Here is a 25,278-nt window from a genome sequence, read left to right on the forward strand (position 1 = left end):
ATATATACATACATACATACGCGCACGTACGTTCAATAATACAGGTATTTGCGTATCGCCCATCAAACCAGTTGCATACCTGTAGAGGATGATGAGCAATACAATTTAATGGCATGTTTTCAAGAAACAGACTGCTGAAAAATTAACGGCACTTTCACACTCGGGCGTTGGGGATGTCAGCGGTAAATCGCCGCTATTTTTAGCAGTGCTTTACCGTCGTTTTTGCAGCGCTTTTAACCCCCGCTAACGGACGAAAAAGGGTTGAAAGTGCCCGCAAAGTACCGCTGCAGCAGTACTTTGGCAGTGCTGCCTATTGATTTCAATGGGCATCTGAAAAGCATCTCAGTGTGAAAGGGGTCCAAGTATATGCAGTCTTTTTTTCAGCAGGTGTTTATATACAGGCAATCCTATGCTGACAGGGCAATTTTACCATCTAATTTCAGTTACCGTGTTTATCGGGGTATAGCGCTCTCCCGCGTATAGCGCACACCCCTAAAGTTGCCACGAATTCCTGTGAAAAAAGTTTTTTTTGTACTTAGTTTTGGTGTCTTGCGTGGCGTCCATCGGCGGCCTCGTTGGGTCCGTCTGCGGCTTCGGGGGTCCTCTTCGTCGGGTCCGGCGTCCTTCTGCTGCGTCCTCGCGTCCTCCCTGCTCGTTTCCCGCGCCGAGTTTGAATACTGCGCCGACATATACAGAGCGCAGTACACTCGTATTGTCGGGCAGGCTCGACTACTCTTGCGCTGACGTCCTGTACGTCCAGGACGTGAGCGCGGAAGGAGCTGAGACTGCCCGACTATACCCGAGTGTACTGCGCTCGGTATATGTCGGCGCAGTATTCAAACTCGGCGCGGGAAAGCGGGTATCGGCATATATATCGCGCACCCACGATTTTGCCCTGATTTTCAGGGCAAAAAAGTGCGCGGTATACGCCGATAAATACGGTAAGTTTTTATTTTATTTTAAAAGTAAGCCTGAAGTAAGTAGATGTCTTCTCACTTCCTGGCCTGCTGCCTGTTATGGGGTCACAGGGACAGGAAGTGAGGGGAAATCTGAAATCCGGAGAGAACAACAAATATACTCTCTACGCTTTTTCATCCATCCGTTTACGGATGAAAAAGGGACATACATGTATCACTATGAGAGTTCATCCGCTGACACCCGATCTCATCAGTGTCCGCAATGCTCCGATTCTGCAGACGGAGGAAAATCCTATCTGCAGAGCGGATCGGGTGAACGCGGACAGACTGTGTTCATCCGATTCCCCCCCCCCCCCCCCCCCAAAGGCGAGAGCGGAGATCTGACAGGGTGGTCCCTGCACAGTGTGCGGGGACCGCCCTGTCATCTGCCAGCTCAGCGGGGATCAACAGAGCGATCCCTACGAGATCCGCATGTCTGAAAGGACCCTTAAGAAGAGTTAGGCTGGCCATACACGGTTTGAATCTCAGCTAGTTCAGCAGGAACTGGCCGAGATTCGAACCGTTGAATAACAGGCTGAATGTACCAAGTTGATTGATCGACCAACTTGGGTACAACCAGCCCTGCCGGATTCTCTTGCGATTATCACTAGTGGCTGCCATAGCCGCTAGCAATAATCACTGTTGTGCGCCCCCCTCCCCCGTCAGGAGAAGACAATTGCTCGGTGGGAGAGATTCCCCCGTCACTGTCTGTGTTGATGGGGGGAGTCGTGCAAATTTCTTTCCTGCAATCGCCCCAGATCGCCCTGTGGTTCATGCTCAAGTCGTGTCGCCCTGTGGTTCATGCTCAAGTCGCGCTGAAAGTCGTGTCGCCCTAGTGTGAACCGACTCGAAGGGGAGCTTCCTCTGTTGTGAGTGGGCTGAATGTTTATAAACAATACTAATGATTACCCTTTTGATGACTGTGATTAGTTCACAGCAACTACGAGGCACAGAGCGACTCTGATAGGCTCTGTACATCATGGCTGTAATGTGAGATTTCCCGTGTTTGCAGGGAAGAAATTCGCACTGTGTATGGCCGACCTTAGATCATCAGAATGGCCCCAACAGACAGGACACTAGTTGGATAAAATGAGCTTTTGTTTTTTGTTTTTTTTCCCTCTTAAGATGATAAAGTAGCGGGCGTCGTTTTCTTTGCTGGTTATGGGCTTGATATTACCTGTTGCTAAGATCCTTCATTAAGGGTAATCAAATGTTCTATGTAAATAAGTTAGAATACATTAACCTTGCTAGAACAGCACCCATGAAGAAATTGATATTTTCTCAGCCAGACCTTCTGCTTCTCTCTGCAGTACGCCCTGGAACGTCTGAAGGTGATGTGTGAGGAAGCTTTGTGCAGCAATCTGTCTGTGGAGAACGCCGCTGAGATCCTCATTCTGGCTGATTTACACAGCGCAGACCAGCTTAAAACACAAGCTGTGGACTTCATCAACTAGTGAGTGTCCCTTATAGAATGTTTATTATACTTTTATTTGATTTTTTTCTTCACTTTATGTATGTGGGATGTCATCAGCTAAATAATCTTGTCAATATGAGTTAATATTTAGAAAGTTTGGTTTATTTTTTTATATAGTTTTTAATATGCAGAACATCCAATCTACATTTAGGGGTTGATTTACCTAAACTGGAGCGTGCACAATCGGCCTTAATTTTTGGCAAAGCTTAACCACTGATGACACGGACCAATATGCAGGTTAAGGACCTTGCCCCTTTTTGCGATTCGGCACTGGATCAGTTTAACTGACAATTGCGCGGTCGTGCGACGTGGCTCCCAAACAAAATTGGCGTCCTTTTTTCCCCACAAATAGAGCTTTCTTTTGGTGGTATTTGATCACCATCTGCGATTTTTTTTTTTTTTTTTTTTTTTTTTTTTTGGCGGTATAAACAAAAAAAGAGCGACAATTTTGAAAAAAAAATGCAATATTTTTTACTTTTTGCTATAATAAATATCCCAAAAAATATATAAAAAAACAACATTTTTTTCCCCCTCCGTTTAGGCCGATACGTATTCTTCTACCTATTTTTGTAAAAAAAAAATCGCAATAAGTGTATATTGATTGGTTTGCACAAAATTTATAGCGTTTACAAAATAGGGGATGGTTTTATGGCATTTTTATTAATATTTTTTTTTTTTTTTTACTACTAATGGCGGCAATCAGCGATTTTTTTTTTTTCGTGACTGCGACATTATGGCGGACACATCAGACAATTTTGACACATTTTTGGGACCATTGTCATTTTCACAGCAAAAAGTGCTATAAAAATGCATTGATTACTGTGAAAATGACAATTGCAGTTTAGGAGTTAACCACTAGGGGTTAAGTGTGACCTCATATGTGTTTCAAACTGTAGGGGGGCGGGGCTGAATGTATGACGTCATTGATAGTCTTTCCCTATATCAGGGAACAGATGATCACACACCTCTCCCTGTTCTTCAGCTCCAGGGACCGATCACGGGACACCGGCGGCGATCGGGGGCCGCAGCGCTTCGGACCAGGTCGCGTGGCGCGAGCAATCCACGACTGGGCTCTTAAAGGCGACGTACTGTACGTGCCTGTGCCCAGCCGTGCCATTCTGCTGACGTATATGTGCAGGAGGCGTTCCTTAAGTGGTTAATTGGACATTCTCAAAGTTCATAAAATATAAAATCCAGCCGGGTACATTCCTGCCTGGTTCAAAAACTGAACTTTGTTAAAGAGGAGTTCTAGCCTTTAAAAAAATACAAATAAAATAAAGGTCAGCAGCTACAAATACTGTAGCTCCTGACTTTTAGGCCTCATGCACACTGGACGTTAAAATACCGTTATAAAAACATTTTTTTTATGTTTTTGCAATAGCGCGTTTTTCTTCTTCTTCTTTTTTTTTTTTTTTAAACTAAGAAGATTTTTTTTTTTTTTATCGATTTAAAAAACATTAAAACGCTGGTGAGTCGAGTCTTTGAGCGTTTTATCTGCGTTTTTTGACGTCGGGAGTTTTTCAGCTGTAAAAATGTTCTCTTGGAACCAACTATTTTTTTTTTTTTTTAAGGCCAAGAAACGCCCCAGCCAAAAACTGCTGAAAACACCCTATGTGTGCATGGACACATAGGATAACACGATGGGGAGTTTATTGCTCTGCCCAGAAGCTTGAGATTCCAGTTTGAAGCAGCATTGTTTCTGATTCTACCTGGTGGTCACATTCCTTGTACAAAAGAGCTTGATACAAACGTGCTTTTAAGCACAAAGGAATTGTTTGGTGCTTTGTGTGCATTGAGACGCTGGAAGTGCACATTTTGGCGCAGTGTGGATTTGCGTACAAAGCCCAAGGGAATCCTTCCACCACAAAAGGTACACGTTTTTTTACCTTAATGCATTCTATGCATTAAGGTGAAAAAACATCCTAGGATCAGCCCCCCCCCCCCCCTTTACCTGACCCCTCAAAAGTCCTGCGCCGTGAACGTGCGGGGTTCTCGGCTCATTCATTGGTTGATTGAAAGCAGCGCAACCATTGGATCACGCTGCTGTCAATCACATCCAATGACGTGGTGCCTGCCGAGTGATACAGTGAGTGGCTATAGCCTCTGGCTGTATCACGGGAGCGTGCCCGCAAGAACAAACCACCATCGACAGCCGCCGAGGGACCCCAGACCAGGTTTGGGGCCATTCTGTGCAAAACGAGCTGCACAGTGGAGGTAAGTATGTATAACATGTTTGTTATTTGAAAAAATAAATTGCCTTTAGTGTTCCTTTAATATAAGGACACTTACCTGTACAGGGATCCCACAATGTCGGCACCCCTAGATGATTCACCAATTAGCTTTAGGTGCAGGTGCCGGCATCTGTAGTAAGTGATTCAAAGCCTGTTTCCTACTGCGCATGCGCAAGTCGTGTTGCGCTTTCTGAATGGTCTGGCTGTCTTCTGGGACCACATCATTGTGGCTCTGGCCAATCACAGAGCTGTAGCTGGCAATCCCAGAAATAACTCCGGGATTACATGTCGCTGATCACAATGGTGTGCCGGGACCCCTGCAACAGCATTGTTCTAAGGCAGGCATCTCCAAACTACGGCCCTCCAGCTGTTGCGGAACTACACATCCCATGAGGCATTCCAAAACTCTGACATTCACAGACATGACTAGGCATCATGGGAATTGTAGTTCCTGAACAACTGGAGGGCCATATTTTGGAGACCCCTGTTCTAAGGTAAGTATTTCATAATGAGCTAGTATGCAATGCATACTAGCTCATTATGCCATTTGTCTTGCAGGTTTTTTTTTTTCCTTTTGGGTATACAACCACTTTAAGAATATGTAATTGTTTGACTGTCCATAGGCTGGCCAGAGCTTTTAAATATGGTTTGGAAAGGTTAGTAAGGACTTTTGTTTATCCCGTAACTGGCGCTGTTTATTTCTTCTCATGTTTGTCTCCTTTTCTCTTCCTACAGCCACGCCTCTGATGTCATGGAAACATCTGGCTGGAAATCCATGGTGGTGTCTCATCCTCACCTTGTGGCAGAAGCTTACCGTTCCTTGGCCTCTGCCCAGTGCCCTTTCCTGGGCCCTCCCCGCAAGCGTCTGAAGCAGTCTTAATATACTTTACAGATTGTTAAAAAAACATAAATGTCCTGGAGCCACTCTCGTCTTTTCCTCCATCGCATGAGAGACACTGGTGGGGGGAGGGAGCGAGAGCGGAGGATTCGTGACCTCCCCCACGTCGTGTGTGTTGTCACCCTTCTCTCCTTTGCCACGTGGCCGGACTGAGCCTTCTGTCTCCCGTATCCTGTGAGGAGCAGGGAGCATAATGAACTTGCCCTCCTCGCAGGCATTTTCCCTGCCGGAACCTTAACTTATCAGGGTGGAGCCAAGTAACTGTTGCACCCATTCTCCTCTGGAGGACTTTGGAATTCTGACGTTAAAGGGCTGGAAGCTTTTCGCTGCCCTCCGACCCCCAACTGTTATTATTTTTGTTTTTGCTCCTGGACAATATGGGGGCTAAATATGTGTTTATACACTCTGGGATGCATTTTATTTTCTCTTAATATTGTGTTCCATTACTTTGCTCCTTTTCAGATTTCCACTACCATAGCTCTAATTTTTCTTATGTTATTTGCTCTAAAAGCTTTTTCTCAATAGGCTTTTCAGGCAACCCCCTCCCCCCCCACATACATTCGCCATTATTGTCTTGTTTACCGTTGTGTATGGCTGATGTGTCAGAAAGTGGTTACAGTGCTGGACGCAGTTTTTTTTTTTTTTGAGGGGATTAATTTTTGGCTAGCAGCCATGTTTGGGATTGATATTAATTTCTAAGTAGGAGTCTGGGCACCTCCATATTATTATCTGACCACAGAGTAATAAATAGGGAGGCGTTGTAAAACAGGGTGAATAATTATGTGTAGAATCCGTAAGCCAGCAGTCATCTGGGACAATTTGCCTTTAAGGGAATAGACGCTGGCTCTTGGGATCGGTACAGACCTGCGGCAGAAGGACGTTGTGGTGATTGTACCAGTGCTGGACAAATCCCAGGCAGCCAATGTGCATGAAAATATATAACCGATATCATTTTGATTTACTGTCAGTGGAAACCTTATGTACTTGTTTCCCCTAAAGAAAATAAAAGGCACACATAAGGCTTAATTCACAAAGCTTTGTAACACGAGGATAAGGATCATTTTACCATGTGGCCGTCCTTTCTCAATCTATTTGAACTGAAGCTGAAATTAGCTGTCACTTTTTAAAAATAATGATCCTTTTCCTGGTTTTGTTGGCTTTGTGGATTGAGCCGTCAGCCGTTGTGTACATTTGTCTATCAATGCTAGTGCCTAGCTATCTTGCTGATCCGTTACCGTCAATACGTGAAATCAATGGCCTGTTAGAAGTATGCTGATCAGGGGTTCTGACTTCACCTGCTGCATGCTTGTTTCAGTTCTGTGCCACAGAAAATATTGAAGCCAGAGACTGTCGGGTAGTTAGCATTTTTAGAAGCCTATATCTATCTCTAATGGCTTCCTATAAAATTGGCGTTTTGCTACAGTGGAACCTTGAATTACGAGTGTAATCCGTTCCAGGAAACTGCTCGTTAAAGGGGTGGTTCACCCTAAAAACTACTTTTTTCTCTTTCGTTCATAGACGGACACAGCCTTCATTGACCTTAGGGTTATGCTTCTTCCTACCAGGATCTCCTGGTAGGAAGAAGCATAACCCTAAGGTCAATGAAGGCTGTGTCCGTCTATGAACTAAGAGAAATGGATTTTACGGTGAGTACAAAAATCCTTTTTTTTTATTACATTACAATACGATTAAGGCTATTATTTTTTTTTTTATTCTGTACATACCTTTGTACAGCATATTCACCCGTGGCTTCCGGCTTGCGAGTCCCGCGGGAGTGGGCGTTCCTAACATGTCTGTGATTGACGTTTTGACCAAAAACGAGCTCCCCCCGTCGCTTAAGCTGCATCGCGATTGGCGGAAGGAGCCGAACGGCGATGCGCATGCGCAGTATAGCGCCGACTCGCCGTTCGGCTCCTTTCGCCAACCGTGACGCGGCTTACGCAACGGGGGGGAGCTCGTTTTTGGTCAAAACGTCAATCACAGACATGTTTGGAACGCTCACTCCCGCGGGACTCGCAACCTGGAAGCCACGGGTGAATATGCTGTACAAAGGTATGTACAGCATCAAAAAAGAACTAATAGCCTTAATCGTATTGTAATGTGGGGGGCCAGTGTAATAAGTAGTTTTTAGGGTGAACCACCCCTTTAACCGCGTTACTCGCAGTCCAAGGTTCCACTGTATTTGGTTGTATAGTATGGCTCCTGTATTTTGTATTTGTGCCTCCCATGGCAGTCTTCAAGTGACCGGTGCTTTGTGAAGAAAGAGCAATACATCCGGTTCACTTTAATGTTGCTCCTTCCGGCCATCGGGAGCCAGGAACGGAAGCCTAGTGTAATCTCAGAGTCTCCTTAATTGTAAGGTATACAAGGCTGAGGACCGTCTCCCCCAACCTCATGTGATAGCGCCGGGCCAATTGACAAGCACTAGTGCTAGCATCAAAATGAAAAAGGTTGAGCACACTTCAATGACCAGGGAAATCCAGAATGTATTTCATAAAATCCATATCACAGAAGTATCGCTGTTCCGGATAACAGGATGACAGCAGTTTCTAATGCATTTCATGCAGAATGCGTTTAGTCATAACCGCCGTGACTAAGCACATTCTGCGTTAACTGCTGTCATCCTGTTATCTGGAACGGTGATGTTTCTGTGATAAGGATTTTATGCAATACATTCTGGATTTTCCTGGTCAACCTTTTTTTTCCCCCCCTCCCTCTTTGATTGCCACAATCACGGACTGGACCAGCACCTGATTGCACAGTGGAAGGGCCGATGTATGGGGAGTCCACCAGGAGCAGTGTTCAGCTTTTATTAGGTGATTTGCAAGCGCTAGCGCATGAGGAAAGGAGAGAGAGTCGAATGCTCCTCCATACCTGGAAGTACTCTGTGATCTTCTTTCTCCCAGCGGCTGCATATGAAGGTCAGAAATGGTGAGCCTGTGCTGCTGGGGATGGGGGAAATAAAATGAACCTCTTGCTTATCCCGACAAACAAAGAACAGGTTTGCTTGTGGTTTGAGGAGGACAGAACATGAAGTGAAGATAAAATGCATACTGGAAGCGTAGATGCTGTAAATTTGTGTTCTCTGTTATGAAATGCAGTTTAAGCTCCAATCTATGTGATGGATTGGAGCCTTTTCTGTGCCCCAGTGCCGAATGTTATTCGCTTCCCTGGGAAATGGGATAAGATTCCACTGAAGGCCTTAGTGATGTTCTCCCCAGAATACTGGATGGGAAGCTGCAAGAAGCCCAAAGTATAATGTCCTATTTTCATGAAGCATTTCCATATGTACTGGGAAACGTTACTAATATGTTACAAGGAAGGTGTTTGTGTCTGTGGGCCAGTAAAGGAAACTGGTGCTCATAAAATTACAGATGTTGCCATTGTTGACAGTGCAAGCGCCAAGGTGGTCAGCTTTCATTCTGATCAAACAAAAACCTAGTGTGGTCAGTTCATACCTGGAGGTATGGAGCCAGTGACGTCTTAGTGGTTGCAAACCTCAGACATATCCCTCTAGAGCAGAAGTCTCAAACTGGCGGCCCTCCAGCTGCTGCGGAACTACAAGTCCCATGAGGCATTGCAAAAGCTGACAGTTACGAGCATGATGCCCAAAGGCAGAGAAATAATGGGACTTGTAGTTCCGCAACAGCTGGAGAGCCACCAGTTTGAGACCCCTGCTCTAGAGGGATATGTCTCGATTAAGAGCATTACGTGTCATTTCTGTCTGCTTCTTTGTTACTCTATCAGCATGAGTTGCTTCTGACAAGTTTTCCTGACACCAAGAGAAAAATGGTGGCAGGGGAGGGAGCGCCAGCTGATTGACAGCCTCATCTCTGTTCCTGTGTGCTGTATGAAGAGGGGCGTGTGTTCCTTTCCTCCAATCAGTTGTCGGCATTCTCCTCTGAGATCTGCAGAGTGTAACTTAATCTCCCCCTTCTTTATTTCTGACAGCTCAGACAAGCTTTATACATTCTGGACTTTGGCTGTAGAGAAGACTAGTTACACGGGTACAACTTTTGTAGGAGGATTTTTCATCTCTGTGCATCACCTAAGGCCAGTCACTTTACTGCGTATATGTGAGGGTTTACAAGGGTTCCCTAATGCCGCGTACACACGAACGGATTTTCCGTTGAAAAAAAATCGGATTGTTTTTTTCCGAGGGAATTCCACTCAAACTATGCTTGCATACACACGGTCACACCAAATTCTGACCGTCAAGAACGCGGTGACGTACAACACTACGAAAAGCTGAGAAAAATTAAGTTTAATGCTTCAGAGCATGCGTGGACTTGATTCTGAGCATGCGTGGGAGTCGGATGTCTTCTCAGTGGCTGAGCAAGGACTTTCCTGGTAGGGATCCCCATTCATTTTTAAATGAAAGCTTCAGATTTAAAAATTCACGTTAAAAACGTACATAAAACTTTAGTGACTGGGTTCATATCTGATCATTTAAAATCCCTCCTTGCGGGCAGGTCAGGGATTCACTAGGTAGTAATGCCAGGATAAAAATTTGGAGCTTGCGCTTAAAAAAAAAATTAAATAAAAAAATCTTAAAGCTCATCTCCAGCCCAGCTGTGTCCTTTCTCACAGGCGTTCTGTTTGTTTTATCAGTTCTTCCCCTTTTTTTAAAGAAAAAATGTATTCAGTTTTTTTTTTTACATTCACTACTACAAAAACAGACCGTTTTTCGTCTTACGTTTTTTTTAACTGTACAAAAATAGGGCTTTAATCCGTTTAAAAAAAAATGAATGGTGGTGGATGTAAAAGGATGATCATTTGTTTACATTCGTTTACATCTATTTTTTTTTTCCATAGAGCTGTGTTGATGTCCAAGGGATCTAACAATAGTAGGATTTCTAATAATTCCCTGTCCATAGGTCTTCTATGACAAAGCAAAAATAAAATAAAAAAAGTTATTATATATAATATATATTCTATACTATAATAATATTTTGCAGCTTACCAACCACTAGATCTGGTGGCTGCATTTGCTTATTTTTATTTTAACTGGTGAATTTGCCAAAAACACAGGTTTTGTCGTGGTGTGGCTTCACTCACTCCACTATAATCTATGGAAGATAAAGATCTCTTTCACACTGGGGCCGGGTTTAAAAACTCCCGGCGCTCCCGAAGTGCTGCCCATTCATCGCAATGGGCAGTGGCATTTTGGAAGCGCAGTATACATCCCCTCCACAGCTCAGACCGATGCTGCATCCATCTAGGGTAAGTATGAATGGGGAGAAAACAAAATACCCATACTTCTCTTTAAAATCTGCAAATGGCAGCCTCTGTAATTCTCTTAGCACCGGTTTCCTTTAAAATAGATGTGTATCTAGGCATCGTTCACATAGGCAGTGGCGGCCCGTCCATTAGGGGCACCGCCCCACTAATCCATGCGTCCGGCCCCTAATCTACATGCAGGGAGTCGGACGCATGGATTTCAATGTTTTAAAAAAAAAAAATGGAAGCACAGGATTAGGACCGGAGGCTCGAATTGGCTTCAAAAAGAGTTGGCTCAGGGTGCAGAGCACTTGGCTGGGGGGCCACCCCCCCAAGAAAATTGAGTACCAGACCACTTTTACCTACGGGTAAACCTAGATTAAGGCTTACCTGTAGGTACAAGAAATCTAGTTTAGGAGATCTTTGCAGAAAAGCCTGCACCGATGTCTATGGCGCATGTGCGCCGTAGACGCAGGCGCACTGAGCGTGCCGTCACTGACAGCTGCTGTGCACGGGAGTGATGTCATCGCGACTACGGCCAATCACAGTGCCGGAGCTGCGATACCCGGAAGTCACTGCGGGAGTAATGGCTGCGGCGGAGGAGGGCGAACGAGGGCCGCTGCGGGGGCTTCGATCTCAGGTAAGTACCTCATAATGAGCTAGTTAATGAGCTAGTATGCTCTGCATACTAGCTCATTATGCCTTTTGTTTTGCAGGGTTTATTGTTTTTTATTTTACTTCCTCTTTAAGTGTGTGACGGCCATGTGTGCCCACGTGGATGCATAGGTGTTCTGTGCACCCCCGCACAGGCAGTCCCATTCATGTCTATTGGAAATAACCGACATAGCGCTTACTCCCAATTTAGCATGTCCCCGAACTCACAATGTCTGCGTTCAGGAGCCCACATTTATATGGATATCCAATTGGGAGCAGCGGCTGTTTTCCAATAGCCATGAATGGGACTGCCTACATGTGAATTCGGCAATCGGACGGGTGTACGCTACGCCTTACAGAATGTTTGTTACTCTAGTATGATTTATAAACTTCCATGAGCTTACCAAGTGTATATAAACTTGCCTTAGTTGTCGTTGAAGACCAGGTTTGGACAAGCGGTGGTAACTCATCTGCTGAAACACTACACCTCCCAGCATGCCATGCTACCTAGCAGAATGCAGGCCATTGTCGCTGATGTAGGTTTTTGCCCAGGAAAACCATAACCGTTGGCATTTTGATCACTAACTTGCTGCGTCCAGCTTTCTGTACCGCCTACATTTGACATAACTGCTTCATTGCCCCCCCCCACTTTGGTCGTTTTGTACTCTCACAATACGCTCCTTTTTTTTGCTTTTGCTATGTCTGCTATTTCTTACTTGCCGATGCTCCTCTGTCATTGTGAGGGTCACCACCGATGCTTAAAAGCCAGTAGTTATATTTTGTTTTTGGAAGATTATAAACAATGCCTATTTTGTATTGTGCATCACAATCCTTTTAAACGCATTCCATTCCACACAAGTTCTGCTGAATTAAAAGTACACGTGCCCTTTTGTGCAGGAAAGGCTCGCTGATCGTCACGGCCTGGCTAATAGACAGTAAAGGGAAAGTGGTGGAAGAAATACAAGGCACTGCCAGTACCCAGACTGGGAGCCAGATCTATGATTGTGACAGCCGGGAAATGTGTGTTTTTCAAGAGATGGAAAGCTATGGCAGTCTGCATATAGATCTAGAACAATCAATTTTCTTTGATTTGATCAAAGAAACAGAATGGACTGCCTCTTAAAGCTGAACTCCTGGATAAGTAAACATTGTCGAAAAATACATTCGTCATGTGTATTCTTCCTTGAATCTTGGTGTGCTTTGTGTATTTCTTCCAGATCTGTGCACTAATCCAGTGTGAAACGTTACCTCCCTGTAATAAAGACCAGTAACTGCTGTGCTCTCTCCTTGTGCAAGGTGACTGGTCTCGTCTCCGCCCCCTCCTGTAGGTTCCTGCAGGCAGCCTGTAATGGGTGGACCTGCTGGGCCCCTCCCACAGGTATGATGATATCACTGCTACTTGTACAAGCCAATACCTGGGCTTGCACATGAATTCAGTACACACAGAGTGTATTTATATCATTTTTGGTTATTGAATATATTTAAATGAAAGTTTTTGTGTCCAGAGTTCAGCTTTAAAGGGGAAATCCATTTTAAATTTTGTTTTTGATCACTGCAGTGTGGCAGTGCTTCAAATGTTGTTGCTGGTCAGAAAGTCCTCTCGCCTTACCTTTTTAATATATATATATTTTTTATAGATGCTACCCTGTAGTGTGGATACACTTGGTCTAGGTCTTGTAAAGCAGTGGTTCTCGACCTCGGTCCTCAATAAGGATGAGCTCAGGTGTGTTCGCAATTCCACGTGCCCCTCGCGCTAATCACAGGCAGCGAGACATTTTCTGATCCGCGGCTGCACAGATCAGGAAATGTCTCACTACCTGTGATTAAGGATGAGCTCCGGCGTGTTCGCATAGAACACGTGCAGAGCTCGCCAGGAAGTCGGCACCCGCGCTGCGCTAATCACAGCTAGGCAGACATTTGCCGAGCATCGGACAATGTCTGCCTGGCTGTGATTAGCGCAGCGCGGGTGCCGACTTCCTGGCAGGCTCTGCACGTGTTCTATGCGAACACGTCGGAGCTCATCCTTACCTGTGATTAGCGCTGCAGAGTGTCGGCTTCCTGGCAGGTGGACTTGCAAACACACCCGAGCTCATCCTTGAGGCCCGTACACACGATTGGATATTCCGACAAAAATTGTCCGATGGACAATCCGACTGTATGCTCCATCGGACAATTGTTGTCGGAATTTCCGACAACAACAAATGTTGGCTATGCAATGCATGCTCTCAAATTATCTGACAACAAATGTGTTCTGTCGGATTATCCAATCGTGTGTACACAAATCCCTCAGACTAAAATCCAAAGTACTAACATGCATGCTCCAAAACCAATGCTAACCACCAGACAACATTAGCAGAAGTTGCCCAAAGGGTGGCGCTAAAGAACCACGTAGTATGTCGCTACGTTCGTGTTTGTTGGCTGAAAATGTTCTGCCGTGTGTATGCATACCAAGTTTACGGACAATGTCCTTTGGACAAAAATCCACAGAAAAGCTTGAGTCCTCAAGTACCCCCAACGGGTCATGTTTTGGGAACTTCCCTTAGATAAAATAACCTATCAGTACCATGTCGCTGATAGTAATTTAAAGCAGCTGTGCAAAGTTAGGGCACTTTGGCACTAACAGCGCCCGAGCGTTGGCGGTAAAATACCGTTTTTTTTGTGATGATTTACAGTTGTTTTTTGCAGTGCTTTTCAGCCGCTAGTGGGGCGTTTCAACCCCTGCTAGTGGCCGAAAAAGGGTTCAAAGCGGCGCTACCCATTGAGTTCAATGGGCAGGGGCGCTTTAGTAACAATGTATTCACCGCTCACTCCTAAATCGCTGCAAAGAAGCTGCTTGCAGGACTTTTTTTGATGTCTTGCCAACGCAGCGCCCCAGGTTTAAAGAACTCGAGCTTTCGCACTGGGATTGCAGCTGAGGCTTTTTTAAGGAGATATTTTTAACGCTAAAGCGCCTGGTAAATTCCTCCAGTGTGAAAGGGGTTTAAAGGAAAACATGGCCCGTTTGGGGGGGTTCTTGAGGTTGAGAACCACTGTTGTAAAGGAGGCAGAGCTGAGACCCCAGGAATCTGCTGATCTGCTTTTGGGTTACGTTCACACCAGTAATTAAGGCTGGGTTCACACTAGTGGCAGCCACGGCTCACAGCAGGGCATCTGGTGCGTCCCTGTTGACCATTTCAGGAGTAAAATCAGGCCCACATTTTTGCCTGAATTTGCACCTGAAACAGAACCAAAGACGCACAAGACCCTTTTCTAGTGCACTCCATGGTTGCCCCCCCCCGAGCTGTGTGATCTGGCTCCATTGAGAGCCAGTTACAGTCTCCTGTCATGCAAATTGGCATCCAATTTGCATCAGTGTGAACCCAGCTTTAGTCTGGTGCGAATTGTCGTGGCAGGAATCCTCTGATTGTTGCTGTGAGCAGCTAGGTTCGGCTGCCGACTCTGTTCACTATAATAACAGGTTGCCGGAGGGTGCAGGTATTTGCAGCTGTCCTCTCAGCCAGCGAGTACCTGCGGAGATTGCTTCTGGATGCACTTTGTGTGCATCTGTGTCCGCCACTGACCTGTCATAGTGAATGGGGTCGGTGGCTGCATCTAGCTGTTCACAGCAAGAAACAGAAGATTCCTGCCCCTACAATTTACAGCGGCCTTAATCGCCAGTGTGAATGTAACCTTACGAAGACTCCTGTACAGGGCTATTCAGAAAAGGTGACAGCTTTGGCTATAAATGCAGAAAATGAACAGCTGTTGCATGGGAATGTCTTGTCACCCAAGTAAGTTTATACTCAAAATGTGACTGCAATATTCATAAAAGGTTGTTGCCGTTTAGAGATGCACTTCACACACTGGTTTGCACACTTAAAGTGGAGTTCCACCTATAAATGTAACATTACATCAGTAGTTTTAAAAAAATGTCATTAGTCCTTTAAGAAAAAAAATATGTTTTTTTAGATGCCTTCAAAGTGTTGTTGCTAGGCAGAATAGTTAATCTTCCCTCTTCCTGCACCTAGGTGCTTAAGCTTCCTAACCTACACCGGACAGACTCCTGGGAATGTAGTGGGTGTAACTTTCCAGGAGTCTGTGCACTCCCCAGTCTCAAAGAATCATGTGACTTGGACAGTACAGGTGCTGAAACCTGATCTGAAACCTATTACACTGCTTGTGCAGCACTGAGCATGTGCGAGATCTGCAAGGCTGAAATCCGGGAAGTCATACAGTCTGGCTTCATGATGCCCACACTTAAGATGGCCCCAGTCAATTTCTATTTTATAAAGTGTCTAAATGCTGTAACAACCTAACAAAACGGACCTTATTTTACAGACTAACTTTACTAGAATACATTAAGCTTGTGTATTACAGGGGTATTTATATTTAAAAAGTGAAATTGTGGCCGGAACTCCGCTTTAAGTTAATTAGATACAATCAACACTGCCTTCAGCATGTTTACATTATAGTACCAGATTTCTCCTCTGGGTGGTGCTGCAGATGGGATCTGTATTTAGAGCTCCTGGTTGTGTACTGACCGAGTGGATCTACCTAATAACATTACATAAGCAGGTTGGAAGCAGATAGGGGCACCAATTTAAACTGGTTTGGAAAAATCTACATCCTCGACCTCATGCACACTGGCAATTTTTAGCTGGGGCTCCCCAAGAGATTTCTCTAAATTTGCAGGGAATTCCTCTCACTTCCTGTTTGGCTGTGGGACAGGAAGTGAAGGGAAATCTTCACAATAGGACACAGATGGTGAAAATTAACCTTACAGGGATTATAACCCTCCCTTACTTTATCCAAAATGAAAAACAACGTTTTACCTATAGTTCTTTCGGGTAGAGGGTGCGCTGTGACCACTCATTGTTCTCTATGGAGCGGCCGATGTCAGCGGACATGTGTCCACTGCCGCCCGCTGGCATCCAGTCTGCTAAAAACAGAAAAAAGAGAACAGCGCGCTGTGTCTGCTCTACGTAGCGGAGCGGACACGGACCTGTCATCAGGTGGATCCATTTGACGGATTCTGCTCCATCTGAAAGGGGCCTTAGAGAAAAAACTTCTACCTGTGTTGTGAACGATGAAAATTAATTTCTTCAAGATGCTTGAAGATGCAGAGATGAATTAGACCTTGTTTTCGTGTACTTTTACTGCTTGCTCAGAATACGTACTATTAGCTGGATTCAGAGAGAGTTAGGCCGGCGTATCAATAGATACGCCGGCCTAACTCGGAATCTGCGCCGTCCTAAGTTTAAGTGTATTCTCAAACTGAGATGCAATATTTAGGCTGGCCGCTAGGTGGCGCTTCCGTTGAGTTCGGAGTAGAATATGTAAATTACTAGACACGCCTATTCACGAACGTACGTACGCCCGTCGCAGTAAAGATACGCCGTTTACGTAAGGCGTTTTCAGGCGTAAAGTTATTCCATCAAATAGCTGGATTAGTCAATGTTAAGTATGGCCGTCGTTCCCGCGTCGAAATTTGAAAATTTTACGTCGTTTGCGTAAGTCGTCCGTGAATAGGGCTGGACGTAATTTACGTTCACGTCGAAACCAATACGTCCTTGCGGCGTACTTTGGCGCAATGCACACTGGGATATGTACACGGACGGCACATGCACCGTTCGTTAAAAACGTCAATCACGTCAGGTCACCCCCCATTAACATAAAACACGCCCCCTCATCCTCATTTGAATTAGGCGTGCTTACGCCGGCCCTATTTACGCTACGCCGCCGTAAGTTAGGAGGCAAGTACTTTGTGAATACAGTACTTGCCTCTCTGACTTAAGGCGGCGTAGAGTAAATACGCTTCGCCGCCTTAAAGTTGCGGCGGCGTCTCTGAATCCAGCTATATATGTACTTTAGTGTGAATGATATGGGTACAAGTTCATTTTAACCAGTTTTTTGCCCAAGCAGGGCAATGTTTTGGGATAATGCAATCTCCCCCACCCCCCAGGATGAATTCATTCTTCTCATTGGTTTTCGGTCCAAGTAGTAGCTACCAGTGCCCATCAATTTCTAGTCTGAGTGCAAGGATGTCCCCATACCCCTAAGGCTTTAGTCTGGTTTCCCAGAGCAAATGGTGCCCTCTTTGTTGAAAGCCTTTCTGGGTTGGACTCCTTTGGTCATCTCAATGGTGCTGCAGTACCTTCACCTTCAGGTAGCCGTAGGAGTCGTCCCTTTGACAAAACAGGTAGCCTGGTCCCTATATTCAATGATACCTAGGAGTCTATAAAACAGTTGCCAGAAGCATTTATGCAAGCTGAATGAAAAGTAATTGTTTCCTAAGAGATTAATTCATATATCATCAGCTAGTGACCAAAATGCGCTATAGTTTTCTCATTGGGATATTTGAGAAAACAATACTGCATTTTGGCCACTAGATGGAATTCACGATACAGGCATTAACCTCTTAGAAAGATTACTGTGACATTTTGTTCAGTTTACACAAAATCTTCTGACATTTGTGCAAAGATTGTTTTCTAAATAGACCGCTAAGGCCGCGTACACACGATCAGTCCGTTTTCATCAGTTTTGACCGAAGGACCGTTTCATCGGTCCAAACTGATCGTGTGTAGGCCCCATCGGTCAGTTATCCTTCAAAAAAAGAGAACTTGCTTTAAAATTGAACCGATGGACGCCTAACCGATAGGACCGTTCTCATCGGATAGACTGATCGTGTGTACGCGGCCTAAGAGTACTACTGTAGTATCGACTGCATTGATTTTCTTAAAGACAATACATTGGCATCTAGCTTTCCTCAGAAAGTAGCCATCACACCAAAGGGATAGGCTTGTGCATCTAGATCAGGGGTCTCCAAATATTCTAAACAAAGTGCCAGTTTATTGTCCTTCAGACTTTTGGATAGCCGGAATTAGGCCAGCAGGGGTGTAAATTTCCTGGCATAATAGTGCCCCATTAGTCGTATCAGTGGGAGAAATGGTGCTCCGCTGTTGGTGTCAGATGGCAGAATAGTGTCTCATATCAGTGGGAGGGATAGTGCCCCAAGGGCCAGATCAAGGCAAGCAAAGGGCCGCAGTTTGGAGCCTTGGATTGTCAGCAGACAGAATATGCGAGATCCCCTGCTGGGGATAATGTATGTCCAGAGGCCTTTATGGGCCCTGAATACCTGAGTATAGGTCCTACTTCTGTAGCTGATCTGCAGCCACTTGAAGAAGATTCTGGAGACGACTTCCCTTGTTTTGCACGTGAGTGTTCCTGGCAGCAGGGCTAAGTTTCCTGTTCTTTAATTCACCACTATGGACGCTTCACTGGACTGGGGTGGGTCAGAAGATCTTTAGAACCATGTTCTGGGTTAGGCAGGTCCTGTAGAGGTTTTGTCAGACCCCAGAGGCACCTCCAAGTGCTATTGTGGGTGTTTTTTGTGTTCATCCTGGTGGCTTCTTGTCACCAGTCTGGGATAGAGATATAGCTTCTATCCTTGTCTATCCAGTTGGAGGATGCCTCTTGTGCACCCTACCTGACGTAGGCGTGTACCCTTGGGTTCTATACCAGTCTCAGTGATTATTTTGCAGACATAGGGCCAGATTCTCAGTCAGCGGCGTATCTTTGCCCGGGCGTAACGTATCCGATTTACGTTACGCCTCCGCAACTTAGACGGGCAAGTGCTGTATTCTAACCTAACGTAAATGTCGTAACTTTACTGCGTCGGCCCCGTGTACGTTCTGGAATTCGCATATCTAGCTAATTTGCATACTCGACGCGGAATTCGACGGAAGCGCCACCTAGCGGTCAACAAAAAAATGCAGTTAAGATCCGACGGCGTAAGAGACTTACGCCTGTCAGATCTAATCGATATCTATGCGTAACTGATTCTAAGAATCAGGCGCATAGATGCGACGGGTCGGATTAGGACTTACCACGGCGTACATGGCGCTGCGCCGTCGTAAGTCCTTTCAGAATCTGGCCCCTTGTGTGTAATGCTATTGTGCTGTGATAATTCTAATAGCTGGAAATCTTGTTTGATGAGATTGGTTGACTGTATAAGCAAGCTACACCCACTCCATATCATGGAGATTTCCTTCCCTTAACCACTTAAAGCGGTGGTTCCCCTAAAAATAAAGTTTTGACATTGCATTTGCTAAAATATTACAGTTAGAATTGGCTGGTTTTATGTAAAAAATACCTCCGTACGTAGCGTTTGTATTATTCGTTCCCACCGCCACTTCCGGGTACGATGCTGGCGGTGGGCGTTCCTAATTGATGGACAGGCATCCGACCGACGCATCCATCGAGTCACGAGATGCCGAAAGAAGCCGAACGTCGGTGCGGCTCTATACGGCGCATGCGCAACGACGTTCGGCTTCTTTCGGCATCTCGTGACGCGATGGATGCGTCGGTCGGATGCCTGTCCATCAATAAGGAATGCCCACCGCCAGCATCGTACCCGGAAGTGGCCTCTTTTTCAGACTTGGTGTTTACAAGTTAAAAACTGTTTTTGTTTTTTTTTGCTAAAAAATTACTTAAAACCCCAAACATTATAAAAACAATTCTAACACCCTAGAGAATAAAATGACGGTCATTGCAATACTTTGTCACACCGTATTTGCGCAGCAGTCTTACAAGCGCACCTTTTTTTTGGAAAAAATACACTTTTTTGAATAAAAAAAAAATAAGACAACAGTAAAGTTAGCCCAATTTTTTTATATTGTGAAAGATAATGTTACGATAAGTAAATTGATACCCGACATGTCACACTTCAAAATTGCGCCCACTCGTTGAATGGCGACAAACTTTTACCCTTAAAAATCTCCATAGGCGATGTTTAAAAAATTCTACAGGTTGCATGTTTTGAGTTAGAGGAAGTCAAGGGCTAGAATTATTGCTCTCGCTCTAACGATCGCGGCGATACCTCACGTGTGGTTTGAACACCGTTTAAAAAAAAAAAATCTTATTTATTTTACTTTATTTACTTTGACACCGTTTTAAAAATATATATATTTTGGGTGACTTTTTTTCCTATTACAAAGGAATGTAAACATCCCTTGTAATAGAAAAAAAACATAACAGATCCTCTTAAATATGAGATCTGGGGTCAAAAATAAAAAATTAATTAAATACAATTTTGTCATTTAAAAAAATGGCAAAAAAAATGGCACTTTAAGAGCTATGGGCGGAAGTGATGTTTTGACGTCACTTCCACCTTGCTATAGTATGGAGATGGGTGGGGGGGCCATCTTCCCCTCACTTGTCTCCATACCCAGCACGAGAGAGGACCGATCGCCTCCGCCTCTACCGACAGCTCCGGTAAGCGTGGGGGGGCGCTCTCCCCCCGCCGAAAACGGTGATCTTGCAGCGCATCCGCCGCAGAGACCACCATTATCGTAAACCGGGCCACTCACTGAAAAGATGGATACCCGAGTTATGGCAGCAGCTGCTGCCATAACCCAGATATCCATCTTTAAAGTGCCGACGTATATATACAGTGCGCAGTCTTGCTCTTCTGATTTTATTTTTTGGATGAAAACTGTAGTGATGAAACTAAAATTGTATGATTTGGTATCATACAAGAAAATTTTTCCTATTTGTCTCTTCTAGTAATTTTGAATGAACTGTCATGATCGGCTCTCGAAAGCTGTATCCTAACGAGCAGATTATCATATGGTATTTTTTGACGAGTTTATGATCGTGTGTACTACGAATGTAAGGCTTGGGACTCTGTGTAGACTGGCTGGTCTTTTTTTTGTGGACCTGTTTTTTTTTTTTTTTTTTTCCAAGGTGCCCTCTGGGACCTGTTCTCCTCTGGGCTTGTCCCAGTGTTGACCACAGTACATTAAGGGTTTGTTTTTCTTTATCAAATAATTATAATGTACCACCTGTTTTGGTGGGTTTTTGGTTTCACCCTGTCTCGCTTGATCAGGTCCAGTATTCCTTTGGGTGGAGTAATTCACATCTGGCAGTGTTCTCATATATCCTAGTCTGGAGCATCGGGTTTATCCTCTGTGGTCTCCCTTTGGTTATTGGCAGCTTCCCATGTTTTGCAGGGGGCTTCACCTCATCTGATTCAGATTCAGCCATGGGTGGTTCTGAGTTGCAGATAGTCTCCAGTCCCTTCTTGTGGGCCTGTCATGTCTGTTGTCTGCTCCTCGGTTGAATTGGTTTTGGACATCCTGATCCTGTATCTGATTTCCTGTCTTCCTCAATGTATAAGAAAGGTAATTAGATTTTTGTACAAATGTTTTAATCTATTTCTTGGAATCCACTGAAGGAGACAGTTGCCACTCTCTGCTTTTTGCGCTTGCCCTTGGTACTGTGTTTCCACAAAAAACTGAGACATGCTGGGTAGAGGAAGGGTTGCCAGTGTCCAAAGCTCCCATAGGCAGCAGTTAAACCTTTGTTCCCCAAGACGACGTCAGATTGACGAAACGTACGTTGGGAGGTTGATGTGCTGACATCGCCGTGTTTCCCTAGTGGACGGGTGATTGCAACCCGGCCGCCATACTATTGAATGTTTTTTAGCTGTTTCCTTTTCATAAGTGCAACTTTTTATGCTCCTTAAACCTTTTATACGATTTACACTATGGTGAGCTTTTCTCATTTTGGGTAAACGTTGATGTACACACTCCGATTGCCTGACGATCGAGGTCTTCTGGTTGCCTGCCTATGGTTTATGCCTTATTCATTCAATCCTGGATCGCTATTGTTTTCACCGTTTCTGGATAAAATTCACAATTGGATGCATTAATTGCAGGCTTATATAAGCTTGCCTTGCCTCGCCTCCACCACAGTCTATGTTGTGGAGGTGTTCATCTTTTGTTTTTCGTCAAGAATTCACTCTTTTTTTTTTTGCAATACTTGGACTTTATTTGATCACTATCAATCACAATTGATATTTATATCATGTCACATTCGTATTGCTGATTGTTATCGTTGTTTTAGCGCGGCCTTCTTTCTTTTCTAGCAGTTAAACCTGACTGCATGCGAATTCCTGTTTTCCCACAAAGGACTCTGCACTAGATTTTAAAATAAGTACAAGGTAGACCAAGTCACCAGTCCATATATTTTCTGTGTACATTTAATGCAGGGGTGTCAAACTCAATTTTATTGCGGCCTGCATCAGCAGTATGGTTGCCCTCAAAGGGTTTCTTGTATCTGTAAGGCAAGTCCAGAGCCCCCCCACCTTTACTTTAGATGTGGGTAGCCCCTCTACGATCAGAAGTTAGGACTTCCCCACCCTCCCTTACATCACAGTGCACCCTAATTTACCTTATGTAGACATCCAAAGCCCTGAGACTTTTGCTGGGGGCTCGGTTGGAATTTCCGATGGAAAAAGTCAGATGGATATACCAACCGTGTGTAAGCCCCATCGGACTTTTTCTGTCTGAATTTCCAACGGACTTAGATAAGAGAGCAGGTTCTCAATTTTTCAGATGGAAGAAATTCCTATCGTAAAATCTTTTCGTCTGTATGGAATTCCGACGGGAAAAAGACCATGCATGCTCGGAAACAATTTGACGCATGCTCGGAAGCATTGAACTTCTTTTTCTCGCCTCATCGTAGTGTTGTACGTCACCGCTTTCTTAACACTCGAAAGTTTAGAGAACTTTTGTGTGACCGTGTGTATGCAAGCCAAGCTTGTGCAGAATTCCATCGGAAAAACCATCCAACTTTATCCAACAGAAATTCCGCTTGTGTGTACGGGGCATAAGTATTGTCTTTGGCGCCTCCACTGGGTGCTCTAATCATTTAAAAAAAAAGTAAAAATGCTGCAAGTAAGCTTTTTTTTTTTTTAGGTTGGTGGCAGAGTCTCTTTAATGGCAAGTAGTCACAATTAAGCAGGGCAGCTGTTGCCCTTATTTTCAACAATTCCCAGGCCAGCTTCTCTATGAATATTTTCCAGAGCCCTACCTAGAGGAGCCAGTGGAAGCAGCTGGTGGCCCAGTTGAAGTGTGCATGACACTGCATGTACCGGTATTGCTGACAGGGTTTGAAAAGTTTTCTTTATGAGAAATCTGTCACTTGTGTTCTGTATTATTTCCAGGATAGTGACATCAGTCATAATAAAGCTGGATATGTCATTCCTAATAAATCATCAATCTTGGCAAATCTGAGCCTAGTGTGCTCAAAAGACCTCAAAGAATAGCATCTGCCATCTAAGGTTTCTCACATCGATCAGCCATAACATTATGACCATTGACAGATGAAGTGAATAACATTGATTTTCTCGTTACAATGGCACCTGGACGTTTGTGGGATATGTTAGGCAGCAAGTGAACATGTCTCTGAAGTTGATGTGTTGAAAGCAGAAAAAATGGCATGGATAGGATTAGAGCAACTTTGTCAAGGGCCAAATTGTAATGGCTAGATGACCAAGTCAGTAAATCTCAAAAATTCTTGTGGGTTGTCCTTACCATAAGTGATCCAAAGAAGAATAACTGGCATCAGGGTCATGGGTGGCCAAGGCTCCTTGATGCACGTGGAAAGCAAAGGCTGGCCCATGTAGTCTGATCCAATAGAAAAGCTACTGTAGTTCAAATTACTGAAAAAGTTGTACAGTACACAAGCATTTCTCGTACCCCCCTCTGGCCGGCGCCATCTCTCCTGGAGTGTCTTCCGGGTATCGCGGGCTCCTGCGCTGTCATTGGCCAGGGCAGCGATGACGTCACTCCTGGAGTGTCTTCCGGGTATCGCGGGCTCCTGCGCTGTCATTGGCCAGGGCAGCGATGACGTCACTCACGCGCAGGAGCCGCCGGTAATGGCGAACTGACCGAAGCAACGGCACATACGTGCCATTGTTTCAGTTTGCTTTAGTGTGCATGTGCTGATGACAACGGCACATTCAGGGGATATCTCCTAAACTGTACAGGTTTAGGAAATATCCTGAGTAGCTACAGGTAAGCCTTATTATAGGCTTACCTGTAGCATAAAGTGGTTGTAAAGGGTTTACAACCTCTTTAAGGGTCAGTGAGCACCACTATCTACTCAACAAGTGGTGCCCACACAGTACAAATGTAGCGATACCCCCGAAGGAGCCGCTGATTTGTTTTTGGGATCGGCATGTTGAGTTACCTTAATGTGGCGTATGGGTGCAGTTGGAGAACAAAGCAGTGAGCGAAAGTCCAGACAGTGAATAAAAGGTTTTCCAATGCTTTATTCCAGGCCAAACACGGCCAACATCAACCTTAAGTGGGAAGAGCAGGTTGATGAAGGAGAAAGAAGAACCTTGCCGTGTCAGGCCTAGATATTGATTGAGCAGTACTTGCTCAATAGAGTACCAAACTGTTATTCGTCACTACTCTATTTGGAGTGGGTAAAGTGCCCCCAGACAGACCCTTCTCACAAGCCTGGCAGCCGAAGTGTCACTTAGGATTTCTGGGAGGAACAGATCTCTCTCACAGACCTGGCTCTAGAGCCTCTGCCGCAGGCCAATTACTTTAGGTGAGCTAGATGGATAAATTGAGCGAATCCTCCCAGTAGGTTTGTAGCATAGGTCACCGGATGACAGCAACACGTACCTGTCACCATTCCGGTCACCAGATCCCCGATTGGTTCTTTCAAGCCCTATTGGACAACCTGCCACCGGGTTCCCCTCAAGCCGACTCCCCAATTGAACGGCACCCAGCCTGGCATCCTTTCAATAGAACCAGGAACCCAGTAAGTCACTGGAGTCCCTTTTTACCCTCCGGATGAGGGTTTATGTAGACTGCAGTTCTGGCCTGGTGGGCCTCGCTGGCGGGGTCCATGGATGCGTGCACCCCGAAGGTGGATGCCGCACCTGGAACCGTGCCCCCGCGAAACTCGGTTAGCACATGACACCTGTCACAGATATACCCCTCCCCAGCATGCCTTGCGAGGGAGAAACTTCTCTGATTGGTTGCTGGGGAAAGTTGCTCCGCCAGA

General features: G+C 45.0%; 1 protein-coding gene across 2 annotated transcripts in view; it reads left to right on the top strand.

Annotated features, from left to right (window-relative positions):
* LOC120919404 (speckle type BTB/POZ protein) overlaps positions 1-6,761 on the top strand; it is a 57,142-nt gene extending 50,381 nt beyond the window's left edge. For both annotated transcript variants that reach the window (XM_040331560.1, XM_040331559.1), the window contains exons 10-11: positions 2,267-2,409; positions 5,397-6,761. In XM_040331560.1, coding sequence (XP_040187494.1) covers positions 2,267-2,409; positions 5,397-5,541 — 288 coding nt within the window. In that variant the 3' untranslated portion in view covers positions 5,542-6,761. The remainder of the gene's footprint in view (positions 1-2,266; positions 2,410-5,396) is intronic.
* Positions 6,762-25,278: the final 18,517 nt, after the last annotated feature.

Source organism: Rana temporaria, chromosome 12 (assembly GCF_905171775.1).
Source record: "Rana temporaria chromosome 12, aRanTem1.1, whole genome shotgun sequence".
Classification (NCBI taxonomy): Eukaryota; Metazoa; Chordata; class Amphibia; order Anura; family Ranidae; genus Rana; species Rana temporaria.